The 15,413-nt window shown below is 40.1% G+C and overlaps 1 protein-coding gene across 3 annotated transcripts in view; it reads right to left on the bottom strand.

The window, feature by feature from the left end:
* The window catches only part of LOC109037958 (NAD kinase), a 149,744-nt gene that overhangs the window by 80,517 nt on the left and 53,814 nt on the right, over nt 1–15,413 (bottom strand). Inside the window, exon 1 of one of the 3 annotated variants that reach the window (XM_019052845.2) lies at nt 14,415–14,609. The exons of the other annotated variants lie outside the window; for them this stretch is intronic. Within the exon in view, the coding sequence (XP_018908390.1) occupies nt 14,415–14,533 (119 nt within the window). The 5' untranslated portion in view covers nt 14,534–14,609. Of the gene's footprint in view, nt 1–14,414; nt 14,610–15,413 lie in introns of those variants that run through there. 3 annotated transcript variants of the gene reach the window in all.

Genomic DNA, 15,413 nt, shown 5'->3' with positions numbered 1-15,413 from the left:
TTTATAGATGGGTCTGAGATAGTGGTTGCCTTTTGAAAACGGACAATCCAAATTTTGGGTCTATTTTTTTGCCACAAAGTGCAAATAGAAGAGTTTCTATCTCCTACATTACGCCATTCATAATGGGGGTCAAGGTCTTAGTGACGGTGTTACACAGTGTGAGAGGAGAGCCGAACAATTGAAACAAGTGCGTAACGTCGTAGTGAACTGAACGACACTTCTGTTTGAAGTGCGTTGAAATATTTAGGTTAGCAAAACTACCATTTCAGCCGTCTAATTTGAACACATTCCAATGAATGCATATACTTAAAAAAAAAAAAAAATACTCCCTTTACTCCGAAGGATGGTGATATGCGTATAAAAATTCGACTACGAATTCAAAGTGATCTGTGAATGAATGTCCCAATTCTCAAGGATAATATCTGATAAAAAAAAAAAAAAGGTCTACCGTTTGCTCGCATGGATGCCGGGTATACAAGGTCTTCTTAAGCAATAAACTACTGAATGCTGTTTCAAAATATATATTTCAACTTCAAACACAACTCATAGGGGGTTGTTTTATTGAAACTTTTCATGGAACCGATTGAACTGTAGTATCTTGGCACTTGAGTAACACCACTAGAACGAAAAAAAAGACAGCGGAAACAAGACCAAAATACTTAAAATTATGCGGGACGTTCTGGTGTCTCACGACACCATTATCAACCGATAAAAACAGTGAAGTACAAAAAACAAACAAAAATAAATTAAAATCAAAGGAAACCAGCACGGCGTTACATGGTGATGGTTTAAAGACTTCAATCAATGATAAATGCACGAGGTTGGTGTGTGTAACGCCATTGTAATTTTAGCAGGTAAGTAAAAAAAATTGATAATTGGGAATATCTAATCTTTTAAAGTAAACCGTAATGACTAAACTGCTCTCGGTCGAATAAGGGAAGATACGAAAATCGAAAAATTGAAATTATTTTAAAATTATGGATTTGTTTTAATTCTTGGCTGCTTATACTCCAAAAAAATGTTTTAGAACTCTGTGTTGAATAAAAAAAAGGGAGAAATGCAGAATACCTCACTTTAATTTGTCAAAGATCGGAAAAAAATTGGCCTCCGGCCAATTTATGCGCGGCGCTTCGCGCCGCGTACCGGCGCTACGCGCCGGCATTTGGGGGGCTTCGCCCCCCCATCCGCTTAGCGGATTGGTGCGGGGACCGCACGGGACTTTCTCGCTCGAGCCGGCGCTTCGCGCCGGCATAGACACTTTTACTGGAATATTTAGAAAAATACTGCCAATTTTACAAAATCATAAAGTTTGATTGGAATTTTGATCACAGGATAATAGTTATGAAATTTTTATTCAAACCATTGAACTTCATTGTAAATGTCTTCGCGATATGTGGTGAATTCATATATTCGGACTCGACTTGTTGATCACTCAAAAAAAAGGAAATGTCGAAGTAGCATTAACCGCCATGTTGAAATGACATCACAGAAATTATGTTGATATAGGCTGCACTCCCCGTAACCCAACATGGTTTGACTTAATTCTACATTTGCCGTCATGTTGAATCAACATGACCGAGAATGCTTCTACCTGTCATGTTGAATCAACATGACGGTAATATTCGAGTAACATTACGCATGTTAATTCAACCAAATTCATGTAAATTTAGCATTATGTCAGACTGAAACTGCATTACACATGTTGTTTTACCATTCCTTTGGTTGAAAGAACATTAACATTTTGTTGAATTAGCATATGCAGTGTTATGTTACCATTTGCTTTCATATTGTTTCAGGAGTACCGTGGTGCTCTTGAAACATCATCTACGTACTGAAAAGGGGGATTGCGTGTTCTCCTCCTCTCCCTCCTCCTCATCTCCCTCCTCCTCATCTCCCTCCTCCTCATCTCCCTCCTCCTCATCTCCCTCCTCCTCATCTCCCTCCTCCTCATCTCCCTCCTCCTCATCTCCCTCCTCCTCATCTCCCTCCTCCTCATCTCCCTCCCCCTCCCTCCACCTCCCTCCACCTCCCTCCCCCTCCCTCCCCCTCCCTCCACCTCCCTCCCCCTCCCTCCACCTCCCTCCCCCTCCCTCCATTCATGATTTCGTTTCATAAGCTAGACATCTAAGCCACCTGACTCGATAGTCTTGACACTTAGACAAGATTGTCTACTCACTGCGAGTAACGTTCAAATTAAAAATAGCGTACCTATTTTTTATTCAGAGAACTGGTACCATTACTCTTTTCAAACCATTCGTTGGTACATTCTGAAAAAGTCTCTTAAGAAATACGTCCCAAAGTATTTACTTAAAAAAATTTCTGGATACCCAATTGATAAGGTAAAAACACAATTGAGACACTTTCGGAAACAAAATAAATCGACTCGAATAACGCTATTAACGCTCACCATGACAAATAAATGGTAATATGGTAATAATACTTACACATGAAACAAAAAGAATTACTTTTAAGTTGATGATAGTTTATTATTCTTCGTTCAAAAACATTTTCGCTCGTGTGGTTAAAGCTCTTAGAATCATACGTTTCTAATTATTTGATTATATTTTTTATTTTCAATGTTTGATTTATTTATATTATTAATTATTATTATGATATAAAATAAGAATAAAAATGACAATCGTAAACACTGAAGAAAGTGAACATCGTTGTTGGAGGAGAAAAAAATAGTTCGTGATAAATTGTTAATTTTTATATGGTGCATAATGTAAATTCCTTTTCGTAAATAGTGAATGGAAAAAAAGAAAAACCTAACAATCTGATGCGGTATGCATTTCACACAACTTAGACGGCAAAAAAAGGAAAAAGTAATTCAGTGGGATATGGAAACACTTAAAATTCGTCTTTTGGAACCACAAGCCCGGATGGCTCGGTTGGTAGAACACTCCGCTTATAATAGGTAGGTCCCGCGTTCAAATCCCGAAAAAGTCGGAAAAATTTGATAGGTCGGATGGGATGATTCTGGGTTGAAAGTAGTATCGGAAGTATAACTACATTAAAATACGATTCAATTTTCATAAAAATAACGTAATTTATTTTAATTTGTAGCATTTGACGTACTCGTATATCAACATGATTGTCATGTTAAATCAACATGATTGTCATGTTAAATCAACACGACAGCATGTTAAGTCAACGTGACGACAGTCATGTTGATTTAACATGACGGCTATCATGTTTCTTCAACATTTTTGATTATGTTCCCGTAACATGCTGTAAGCTTGTACCCGTTTTTAAGACGCCCGTCATGCTGAATCAAGCTTGCTCAAGCTTAAAGTAACATTTTTTTTTTTTGAGTGGAGGCATCTTCAATTAAATATGTAATTGATTAACTAAGTCTCCTGTCAAAGATGGCGATCCGTAAAAATCTTAGCTTTTCTACGATTCATTAGGATCCATTAGATTCATTGACATCATACTTCAGATACGATTTTATATTATAATCTCTCCTTAAGCACGGTCAAAAGCCATCAAATATCTACTTGAATGGGTAGAATGACTATTCGATGTTCAAATAGTCTTAAAACTAAATGGTTTTCGCTTAGCATCTCCCAAATTTTAAATTAGGCGGGCGAATCTACCTGCTGGAAGGTTCACGACACGCCCGCCAGGAGCGCCATCTCCTTACCGCGTATCCCCGTAACTCAAAGCGAAAACAATAGAGAGCGCCATCGACAAACGTCAACCAGAGACAAGTCAACAAACGTCACGTTATAACAATTATAACCTCCTTCATTAACAAGCATTAAATCAGTCATATTTGTGCCGAATTATTACATTATATTTGTGCTTAGTAGTTAGTACCTCGTAAAAAGGAACCGCAAAAGATGGAATCTGCCGGGATTCTAAATTCATTAACAACAAACATATTAGTTTTTAATAAAGATCTAAGTGTCAGTTCTTGGCGTTAGCTTGATGATTCATAGTACCTTTGTAATGTGAGTATGTATCTAATTAGTTGTCTAATTTTGCTTTGTGATTACCTACGGAGTAATTTTGGAAATAGTATATGATGCATTATATAATGCATTTGAATTCCTAGGTTTCACCTGACTCAAAGCGTTTGCTGCTATTATCTAGAAGCGCTCCGACTCATTTATCAGAGAATTGAGCGTTTCCTATCGGCCCCTCTGCAATTATGAGATTAGTCCATGAATCCTTTAGGAACTTAAATTAATGACTCAGATGGTGCTTTTGAGCCAACTTTCAAAGAATTAAAGGCATTTTTTCAAAATCTACAGTCCATGAGCTCTCCGTGTGACCGAAGTGCTCTCCTCGCTATATGACGCGTAACCCTTCAATTTTTAGTTTAGTCCAAAGACCTAGTAGGAACTTAAATTAATGAACCAGGTGGTGCTCTTATGCCAACTTTCGAAGAATTGAAGGCATTTTTTTTTTATTTTTTTTATTTTTATTAAAATTTACAGTCCTTGAAAATGAGCTGTTTCGCGGAGCAAAGTGCCTACTTTTGGGCCTCGTAATCTCTTGAATTTTGAGTTTAGTCCAAAGATCTTTTTGGAACTTAAATTAATGACCCAGGTGATGTGCTTGATGCCCATTGTTAAAGAATTAAAGACATTTTTCAAAATTTACAGTCTTTCAAAATGAGCTTTCCGTGTGATTTTGCTAAAAATGGACAATTGAGCGTAGCCCCCCCAAATTTTAGCGTACCTCAAAATCGTTGGACGTGCATAAGGAGACCACAGATATGGTGTCCTGTGCCAATTTTGAATGAAATCGAACAGATAGATTCTGAGATATCGCTGTAGACAGATTTGGGGGACGCCACACGGACGGACACACATTTTTTCAAGTATGGTTATTTTTACTCCTGGGACCTTAAAACGTCTAGAAATGATGAAATTTCAACTTTTTTTTTTTTTTTTTTTTGGAGGATGACAATACTTCCTCTCTACCCTATGGGAGCGAGAAAGTAAAAATCAGGCGTCCAGGTAATCTTGGCGTGAAAGTACGGGGTTTGCGAAAGGATTTTTGAATGGGTGGACAAGTGAAATGTGCTTCAAGACTTATTGAATCCGCCATTTGTTAGAACTTACGGGTGAAGCCAGTTTCCGGTCACGTCCGGTGAGGATTAAGCATAATATTCACGAATTAAAGTATCAGAACCTTACTGATGCGCGCGGTATCTTAATGTGCCTATCGATAGAATGAAGGCGCTTTTGCATTCTCAGTTTGCTGATAATAATTCATCTTGCTTGAAACAGGGCTTTTTTACACGCTGACTCAGCAATCGGAATGAAACTATTGGTCTCTTTATTGGTAATTGGACTTAAAGTTACGCTATGGAGCTAATAATTCTGGTTAATCCATAAAAATACTCATTTCCATAAGGTAACCGATGGCACATAAACCGCAGTTCTAAAAACAAGCCAGTAATTGTGGTTCCTTCTTGCGAAATTTAGCCCGATATATTATTTCTAGTTGGATTATATTTTGCAATAAGTAACCGCTATTTCTGGCTCATTTTAGAAACAACATATATACTGCCGTGCTAAGGAAAAACGCCGTATGAACCTTCAGGCGTTGCCAAACTTCGTTTGATAAAACGCGAATTCACTGCGAGAATTGTGAATATTTTTTTCCAAACTTTTCAGACAATTTTGTACGCAATTAAATCTAAAATATCTGAAAATTTCAAAGAAAAATGTGCAAGAGTGTCGTCAAAAATACATGTTTTAACGAGGGAAATTTGGCAACTCTCGGATGTTCATACGGCGTTCTTCCTCAGCACGGCAGTATATGCCATTGATTTCCCTCTGCAGATACGTGCTTTTATGGAAGAGCCAAAGAAAGTGGTTCCTTATTTCAAAATGCAATCCAGTTATGAGCACTTCATTCCAATTCGACAGCGTCAATCAAAACAAGCTCAAGTGCATAACAATGCTGCTAAGATTGCACTCCGTCTTTGAAATTTTCTGCATTTTTCCTTCATTTTTCGCCTCGTAAAATTTGATCGGACATTCGCTGTCGGTAAAGGTCCAGTTACACGATCAAATTTAGCCATCAAATTGGGCTTCTCATTGGTCGCATCCTCACCTCAGGTCTTTTTCCACCAATCAGAGCTTCAGTTTGATGGCTCAATTTGATCGTGTAACTGAACCTTAGGAGCGGCAACCATGATGGAATTGGAAGTCTCGCGGTGAGGAGTTACAAAACGAAAGCGATTAAAATCGCGCGACGTGATGTAAAACGCGATGGCTCGTGTTGTAATAATTAGCGCGGATCTGCCGTGCCGCGTGCCGCTAGCCGCGACGACACCAAAGAGCTCGGAGCTTTGAGCTTTGAGCGTGTCCCTGTCCTCTGCGAGAGTCGTCACCGTCCGGCCGCCGCTTACCCTGACCGTCACCACGGCACGGAATACGAAGGAGCAATGTTCCAACTTTCAGTTCCCGCACTCACTGGGATACAGGATGTCTAGCACAAACTTCATAGAAAAATTGCGTCACAGTTCCATGATTTTTGGAACCGAAATACCCAAAGGCAGACTGGCCCACCGGGAAATCGGAAAGCTCCCGGTGGGCTGATCCCTCAAGTGGAAAAATACAGAAAGAAAAAAAAGAGAAAGAAAAAAGTGAGCACTGGAAAAAAAGACACATTGGATCTAGAGTCCAGACTCTTGAAAACATTGACAGGAAAAAATACTCTTGATTGAATCGGATTTTTGCTTGAATCAAAACGAAATCCGCTTAAATTAAGAGGCTTGGTCTTTGATTTAAACTAGATTCTGATTGAATCAAGAGTACTTTTTCTTGTCGATGTTTTTAAGAGTCTAGACTCTAGATCCAATGTGTTTTTTTTCCAGTGAGGAAAGAAAAAAAAATAAGGGGATAAAAGAAAACAAGAGGACACTGGGTAATGAAAAGGGCTCTTGAGTACAGTTTATCTTAGAAGAGACACCGTAGGGAATGAGTGGGCCGTGAAAATTCTAAGAGAGCCGGCTTGGCGGCTGAAATTCAGATCGCCCATAAGAATTTCCTCCAAAAATTGTTATGACGCTAAGAAGAAGTGAGGGTTGCGACCTTTAAAACATGACTTCGACCGAAATTATAAAACGGGAATAAATGAAAAACGTCCGGATTTGTTGAGGGCAACTCAACAATTTGGAAGTATTACGCTGGAAGCAAGTGAACAGCTAATAGCAAAATAAAGTCCAAATGATCACGACATTACATCGCTGAGTAACGAGGGAGCCTACACTGTGGTCGGCTCGGGACTGGCGCGCGGCGCACGGCACGAAGCCCATAGCGCCTTAAGAGACCGCAGGATACTTCATGCATTGCACGTACATACATCACGGTGCGCGTCGCAGCGCGTAGTGGCGCCTTACAAGTCTGCAGGATACTTCACGCATTGCGCTTATAGCACGGTGCGCGCTCAGGTTGGCTCAAGGCATTGAAAAGTCGTATTTTCTTGGTGCCGAACCTACCATCCCCGGTGCACACAAATTCCGAACAGCGCACACCGTAAGCTTGTAATTCTAGGATTGTAGATTTTTTGCAATTCTGAATTTTTTCCGATAGAAATATAATTTACGAGTGGACATTTTTCAAGTTGGATTACTGTTACGTTCAGTCGTCCGGAAAAAGTCGAACTTAGCTAACTCCCAGAGCACACCAACATGCCTGACAAATGTCATCAGATTTTCACTCCCGTCAGAGCGCGGAAATCGCGCCGGCTCCATGCACTCAGAGTAACAGGTGGTAAAATAGCAACTGAGTAAGCGTGAATTTCGCGCCGGGACTATTAAAACAGTGAAGACAAACTTCGCACCCCCGTCATTCCGACAAAGCTACGGGTGAGGGGGGGAGGCTCATCATGTTCTTCTTTTTTTTTAAATTTTGTATTTTAAACGGAATTCCGCTTACGTACGTGCGAATGTGGGAGCACAGACGACACGGGTACCGTAGTGCGAGCGCAAGACGCGATCCAAGTGGTATGAGAGACTGTGCAGTTATACTGCCGTTCTAAACCTGAGGAAGAACGTCGTACGATCATTCCAATATTGCCAAATTCCCTAAGTTTAAAAACGTCATTTTTAGATGTTAATACAGCTTGAAAACATGCATCTCAAATATATTAAAATAAAAAAATTAGCCTCGATTACTTCTTCAATTTCTCAGAAACAGGGCTTTTTCGAACTACACAATTCATAATTCCTGGAAACTTTCGAATGCACTATATTGAGTTGCAAATGAAATTATCTGAGAAATACATCGAGGAAGATATACGTCGCAGGCAAATAGTAAGATCAGGCATTTTGTCAAATGGCTAGGCAAATAGTCAAATATTCTAACTTAGATTGAAATTCTAATTCTTTCCCTAATTTCGGACAAAATAATTCGTTGCTCCTACAAAAAGTAAAAAAAAACTTCTCAGTAAAAATTTGCACCACACAATAGTATTTTAAACGATTTTTAGCTCCTGAACAGACACTGATCTTGAAAGCTTCAGCAAGTCATAAAATAAAGAATTTTCGGAATTTCAACATTTAAAAATATGAGAAGCAATTGAAGAGGAAGAGACAAAAAGAGTTCGTAGGTTTGATGAGTTATTTTGCCAAAAATAGTGAAAAATTGTGAGCTCTTCACCATGAATTCACAAACTTTAGGGACCGTCAAAATTTGAATATATGCCTATTTGCCTGCGACAGATACACTATTCTCGGATAATTCGGTTTTTACCGGAGAAAATCTGTCAACGCCTTAATGTTCATACGGAGTTTTTCCTTTTCACGACACATTATAGGACTTGCAGTCGGTCGGTCCGAAGAACCGCGTGCATTTATCCATCTGAACCTTCACTTTTATAAAAGAATCAAGTCCATTTTCCAACGGGCATTGGGATAGATGCTCTCTCACGAAGCTCAAGGCTCATAAAAAAATGAACAAGCTCCTTTGATAAAAATACGAATTTGCCGTTTAACAATCCGACCGAACTTCGCCTCCGCGTTCGTGCGTGCAATCCGCAGATTCAGTGACGACGACAACGAACCGCCAATATGAAAATAACGGCCGCAGCTCAGCGAATGTGCATGTGCATGCGTCGATGATTTTATTCGTCAAGTGGCTTCAACCTTGCCTCGAGAAGCATTACAAGATGCTGCGGTCACCCGTCCCACGCATCTACTCATCCAGATCAACGCAACTGGCTTGTCGAGTTGGCCGGAAAATGGGAAAACAGCTAAGTGCGTTCGTGATTTTGATAGAGTGCAATTGAAGAGCTTGAAAGGCAATGCGCATAAGTGCAGTTTTTGCTATTTCTAGCAATACGTGTTTGAAGTTTCGAAATTACATGGATCCTTATGGCGGCGAGGAAGTTCAAACTAACTTTCTGATGCTTAAAAATTGGAATTTGGGAACGAATTTTTCACAGAATATGCACTGACACTGTAAAAAAAAAGTCGCTTGGATCTAGAGTCCAGACTCTTAAAAACATTGACAAGAAAAAATACTCCTGATTCAATCAGAATTTTTGCTTGAATCAAAAGAAATCCGCCTAAATCAAGAGGATCGGCACTTCGATTCGAGGAAAAGTCGAATTGAATCAAGAGTGTTTTTTCTTTTCCATATTATTAAGAGTCTGGACTCCAGATCCAAGCGACTTTTTTCCGGTGAAGACTAGTTTTACTTGAAATCATTAATAAATTAATTTTTTCAAAACCTGCACTTAAGCGCCTTGTCCTCCAAGCCTTCCAAATGTAGCATTCCCGCGCAGAGGATATTTTCTTATTTTCTGCGAGATGAAAGTACTCCGCAATCGACAATCGAAACTACCGACACTAAGATTTTACGTTTGAAAAGTGCACCGATAGTCTATGTATATAGTCTATATAAAACGGAACCTACGTGGAAATTGAGATACGCCCTAACGTCAGAGGAGTGACGATATTAGTGTAGTACTCAACCATCTAAGTAGTATTCCAGCCACATTTTATAGTGCTTCTTCTGAGCTTAAATCGAGTCATTTTTTCCCAGTGGTTTGTTTGGAAGGATCTCATTTTCAGAGTGTCTTGTTTTTTTTTTATGTTTTGAAATCCTGATCTTTCCTGATTTTTGACTGATAAATCCTGATTTCATAATTTGTCCAAATCCTGATTCTTTGCGGAGAAAAATTAAAATGTCTTCATAAGCGTGTGCGAAAGCAGAACTCTAGAATTATGATAACTCGATCAAAAAATCCGATCGGATGACCGACTTTTCTCGAATCCTGATTTTACGACCGATTTTTCCTCAAATCCTGATGAAATCGGGATTAAATCCTGCCTGATTGACCTCAAATCCTGATAGAATCGGGAAAATCTTGATGCTAGACACCCCGTATCGCAGAAGTTTCGATTCATCATCAACACACGATTCTCTACCACCGAAGCGAGTGTTCGAAACTCACCTTTGAGTTTTAGGAGCCATGTGGCGCACCAAGCCCGATTTTTAGGCGCCATTGAAGATTTTTAGGGGCCAAATTGACTTTTTGCCTACATATTACAGCACATTTAGTGAAAAGTTAGACGCAAGATGTTTTCGTAACAGAACTAGTAAGAAGCTGTAACTTGGGGAAGACAAAAGCACAAATGATGAAATCGTGAGGAATAGAAAAGGCTTACTCTTGTGGTTCTGAAAATTTCGAATAATCACCTAATATGAAAATTCAGATTTTTAGGGGGCAATTTTTAGGGGCCACGTTGGCGCAGAGCCTTCATATTTTAAGCGCCATGGCCGATATTTTAGGCGCATTCGGTGCGTTGACGCCTGTGAGTTTTGAACACTGATCGAACACAGAAGAAAAATTCTTGGCGTTTTTACCAAGGTCCGTTGGTACCTTTACCATCTCGTTTTTTTACCAATTATTGGTAATTTTAGCAAGACAGACTGGTAAGCTTACCTAAAAACCGGTATTTTTACTGTTTTTTTCAGGTATAAGAATACCACTTTTATTGATAATCAATTCCCGGTAACTTTGCCATTTTATCTCGGTAATTCTACCACTGTCACTAAAAAATATTGGCGTTTTTACCGGGATCCAGTAAAATTACCGAGAAAGTCAATAATTTTACCGAGATTTCTCGGTAAAATTACCAATTCCATAAATGGTAATTTTACCAAGAAAAAACTGGGACCAAATAGAACCCTGAATTCTTGGTAATTATATCCTTTTCTCAGTAAATACACCGAGATTTTTTTTTTCAGTGAAGCTGAGGCAACTGGAGCGTTTGTTTACTTTCGGCCCCTAGACCTGACTCTCAATGTGTGAGTAATCGATAATCGAAGGACTGTCCGATCCGGCAACGCGGCATCTCGCGTTTCGGTCTCGCGTGGCCGTAATCGCGAGGTCGTCTCAGACTGGGGGCCAAAATTCCACGCGGTCCTCAGCTCAGCGTGCCCCCGGGAAGTTTCGGCGCCGGCGTTGAAAATCGAGCTCGCTATGTTGATTAGAAATCGGTAGCCGATGAGTTCTTACATGCGGAGCGGCTCGCTAAAAACCGAGTTTTCTTCGAAAATCGCTCGAATTAAGATACTCCTGAACGTGGCACCGTTCGCGAGAGGGTTCCTCGTTTTACATTTTGTCTACCTTCGATTTCTGAATCGGAGTCTGCGACTTCGGGGAATTCGCGGGCCAGCAGAACTGTGATGACGTGCTCTTCATCGGAGCTCGCCACTCACCGGTCGCAGGATCTTGCATCACTTTAATTGATCATCCATCATTAGACTCGTCCACGGATGCAACAAATCACGTTGAGTGCATTTCGAAAGAGACATCAATTTTCATACTAGGATCATCCGATGTGTTTCATTTCCAGTGTTCGAAACTCACAGGCGCCAACGCGCCAAATCCGCCTAAAAAATCGGCCATGGCGCCTAAAGAATGAAGGCTCTGCGCCAACGCAGCCCCTAAAAATTGCCCCCTAAAAATCTGGATTTTCACAGGAAGTCACAAAAAGAAAGAAAAACCAATCTATTTGAATTGAAAAAACTCAGAATTTTCAGCACTACAAGTGAAAGCTTGCTTTTTCTATTCTTCACGATTTCATTCTTAGTGCTTTTGTCTTCCCCAAGTTACAGCTACTCACTCGTTCTGTTACGAAAACATATTGCGTCTAACTTTTCACTAAATGCGCCGTAATATGTAGGCAAAAAGTCAATTTGGCCCCTAAAAAATCTTCAAAATCTTCACCTAAAAATCGGGCTTGATGTGTCACATGGCTCCTAAAACTCAAAGGTGAGTTTCGAACACTGTTCGTTTCAGCAAGGAGGACTATGTTTTATCGGCGGTGATCCTAAACTTTTCTTCGGATCGACTACTACCTTCAAAGTTGCAACAAAGAGGATGAAGTTTAGGTCTGGATTTCGTCGGAAAACGATTCTCAGTCTAGAAGACTCAGTCGAAATTTTTCTGGGACACCCCTTCTTGGCTCGTACGGGGTGTCTTGAATGGGTGAATACTCGCTCGTGCAATGGAGAATTCTTCGCCTTCCTGACATAAGGGCGTAACTACACTCAGCAATGAACTCTGTCGTCCATACAATTTTATGATTTTCCGGGCTCATCTCAAAATGTAGTTACGCCCCTTTATCAGACGGGCGACTAATTTGTAGGTGCCTGAACTTCGATGAATTTAGTGTTTCAGTGGAAACTACTGATTATGAGTGAATTGAACACGAGGAAACCTTTGGCTCATACATTGAACATTTGTTGGTAGAGATGCGACAAAATTATTTAATCCGCTAAAATACATGCGTTTAAATGGGGGATGCCGCCGGATGACGTCACACGGTGGTGAATTTTCTCACTTTTAAATCTATTTTTATGCTATTTACCACGATCGAAAAAAATAATTAATTTGAAATCAACTGTTTGAGTACTCTCCGGTGAAACAGTAAAAAATTTGCGAGCAAATTCTCCATTAAAACAAAATGAACGATAGACTAATAGGAAAAAATCTAAACGAGGACAGTGCAGGACTTCCATAATTTTCCTCTTTTTGCAAAAAAGAGAGTCATCTCAAGTTTTGAATGAAAACTTGAAATAGAACAAACAAATGCGCCATAAATCTGACTATAAGCGCGCTAATTGGAATGAAAAGCAGCCCATCATTTGAGAGAATCTCTTTTGGGGGCATTGTACAAAGTCTCTCCGAAAATTTCACCTCCTCCCGACAACTTTTTGCACTGCTTCGATGCGGGTGAAATGGCACACCTGAGTCCGGTCGACGATTCCACTCAAGTTATAATCAGAAGTGCTCCGAAGCTAATTTAAATTGCATCAGATTTACTCTGGATATGATTTCACAATTTTTTACACTAACAGGTGTGGTTCAAGTATACATGTCAATAATCCTGGTCACTTGACAACGTCGCGTAGGGATGTAAGGATTGAATAACGTACTACGTAGCTCGCGAAGAGAATCAGTAACGAAAGTTATTTCAAGTAGTGGAAGACACGTGCGTTGAGTCATTTTAACGCTGTTGCCGCTGTAGCATAGGCTTGAATAAAAAATGAGGGACGGATAAGAATCCCTCAGGATGGATATTTTACTAATTTTTTTGGCTCATGACTGTTTCTCGCTGTTAGTGCTACACTTGACTGTTCCGTAATTACATTTATTCATGAAAATTCGAGACTCTTCGGAGTAAAGACAAGCGTTTATAATTTAACGTCTTGAAAAAAGTAATAAAATCAGTGGCATAATCGTGGGGAAACCATTAGAGAGATTGTCTCCGTTGATCAAACGCAGGGGCACTTATCTATATGCACATAATTTTATCGTATCATTAAAGCAATGAAAATAAAAAGGATTTGCATAGTGGTGCAGTGGGCTCCTCAACATGATTTGAAACAACACATCGAGTTTTTTCCAGTATTTTGGAGGTTCTAGTTCTGCGAGGTTAAAAAGGAGCACAAAAGAGGCTTTAAGAATAAGCATTTGTACGAGAAAAATAATGCACCATGAATCTTATTAGTTACTCTAAGACCCACCACCGATGCATCAATGCATCATTGATGCATATCTGCGTAACCGTATGTGACCAACAGAATACCTTTATTGGGAGAGTATGAACATGTTGCGGTCCGAAAATTGATAGACAAAGCGATAGACAAAGAAGACATAAGGAGTATGGAGCGATCCTATTTGTTGAAATTGGTGGTTTCTATAGACCAAGAGAGAGAATGATGGACTAACTGTAGGGTCTTTCGTGGGTTCCCGTTAGTTTGTCTATCACTTTCCTTTGTCCATTGCTTCCACCGATAAGATTGCGTTATTCCCCTTTTGTCTTCTTTGTCTATCGTTTTGTCTATCAATTCCAATAATTAGCCCGCAGTTCACCCTCTTCCAAAGATGGTATCCTATGGAGATCGATAGACAAAACGGAGGGAACTCACCAGATCGTCAGAAGTTTTTGAACGTCCAGAATATCCAAACTATCCGATCCGTTTAAACACAATTTGCTGAGGTCGAGCTGCTCTTCCAGACCAATTCCACTTTCCGGGGACGAAGTCATCGCACACTGACGCTGGGAAACTTATTTTCTATTTTTCCCCACTGAAGTTTCGACTATATTTTAATATCGTCCGCTCAGTAGGTAATTAATCACAAATCCGTAGGTTAAACGAACAGAAAAACACTGATAAGATGCGCAGAAGATCGATATGCGTAAATCGGGATGAGACTGAAAATAATGTAGCACGCTTGACGATAAGTTAACGGGAAAATTTCAGGGGTGAGTTTCAGACGCAGGGAGAAATAGGGATCAGGAGGTTCCGAAAACCATATTGATCAAATTTTTCAATGGTCAACCAGTAACTAATTCGTTTCCGTGATCTCTTACTTCTTTTTTAGAGCATTAGCCCAGGAGACACTGGTCCCCTTAGTAAATGAAATTACAGATGGAAAAACAAGGAAAATGTTAAGGACCGTCAATAATACAGTGCTAATCATCATGCTCTACACTAGAAAATCTATCATGCAGGGGTTATTGCAACGCCTAACGCCTGCATGAGCTAGGAAGCGCATCGGGGGTCGGACCGGGAGGCTGTCCGGGGAGTACCCTCTGGTAAACAGAAAAAATTAAAATTTTCAGGTCTTAATGATATACCCTCCCACTTTCCCGATGAGGATCAAATTTTCAGAGACCGAAAGTTTTCCCTGATATTTCAACGTCTCTAGCTCCCGGCGATGAACTACAAACGAGGCACTAATCAGCCAGATGCTGGGCGTAGAAAACTGTCATGATTGAAATGAGGTGATGGTCGATGAGGAAGGGGGTTTACGGAGGAAAACTGAAAACGAGGTCTACGTTGTCACCGTGACTTCGCCGTTAGTTGATGCGATTCGTCGATGAGGAACCAGATCCGTCGCACAGTGGATCGAGTCAATCAGAG

Source organism: Bemisia tabaci, chromosome 4 (assembly GCF_918797505.1).
Source record: "Bemisia tabaci chromosome 4, PGI_BMITA_v3".
Classification (NCBI taxonomy): domain Eukaryota; kingdom Metazoa; phylum Arthropoda; class Insecta; order Hemiptera; family Aleyrodidae; genus Bemisia; species Bemisia tabaci.
This window is presented reverse-complemented; position numbering and strand designations above follow the sequence as displayed.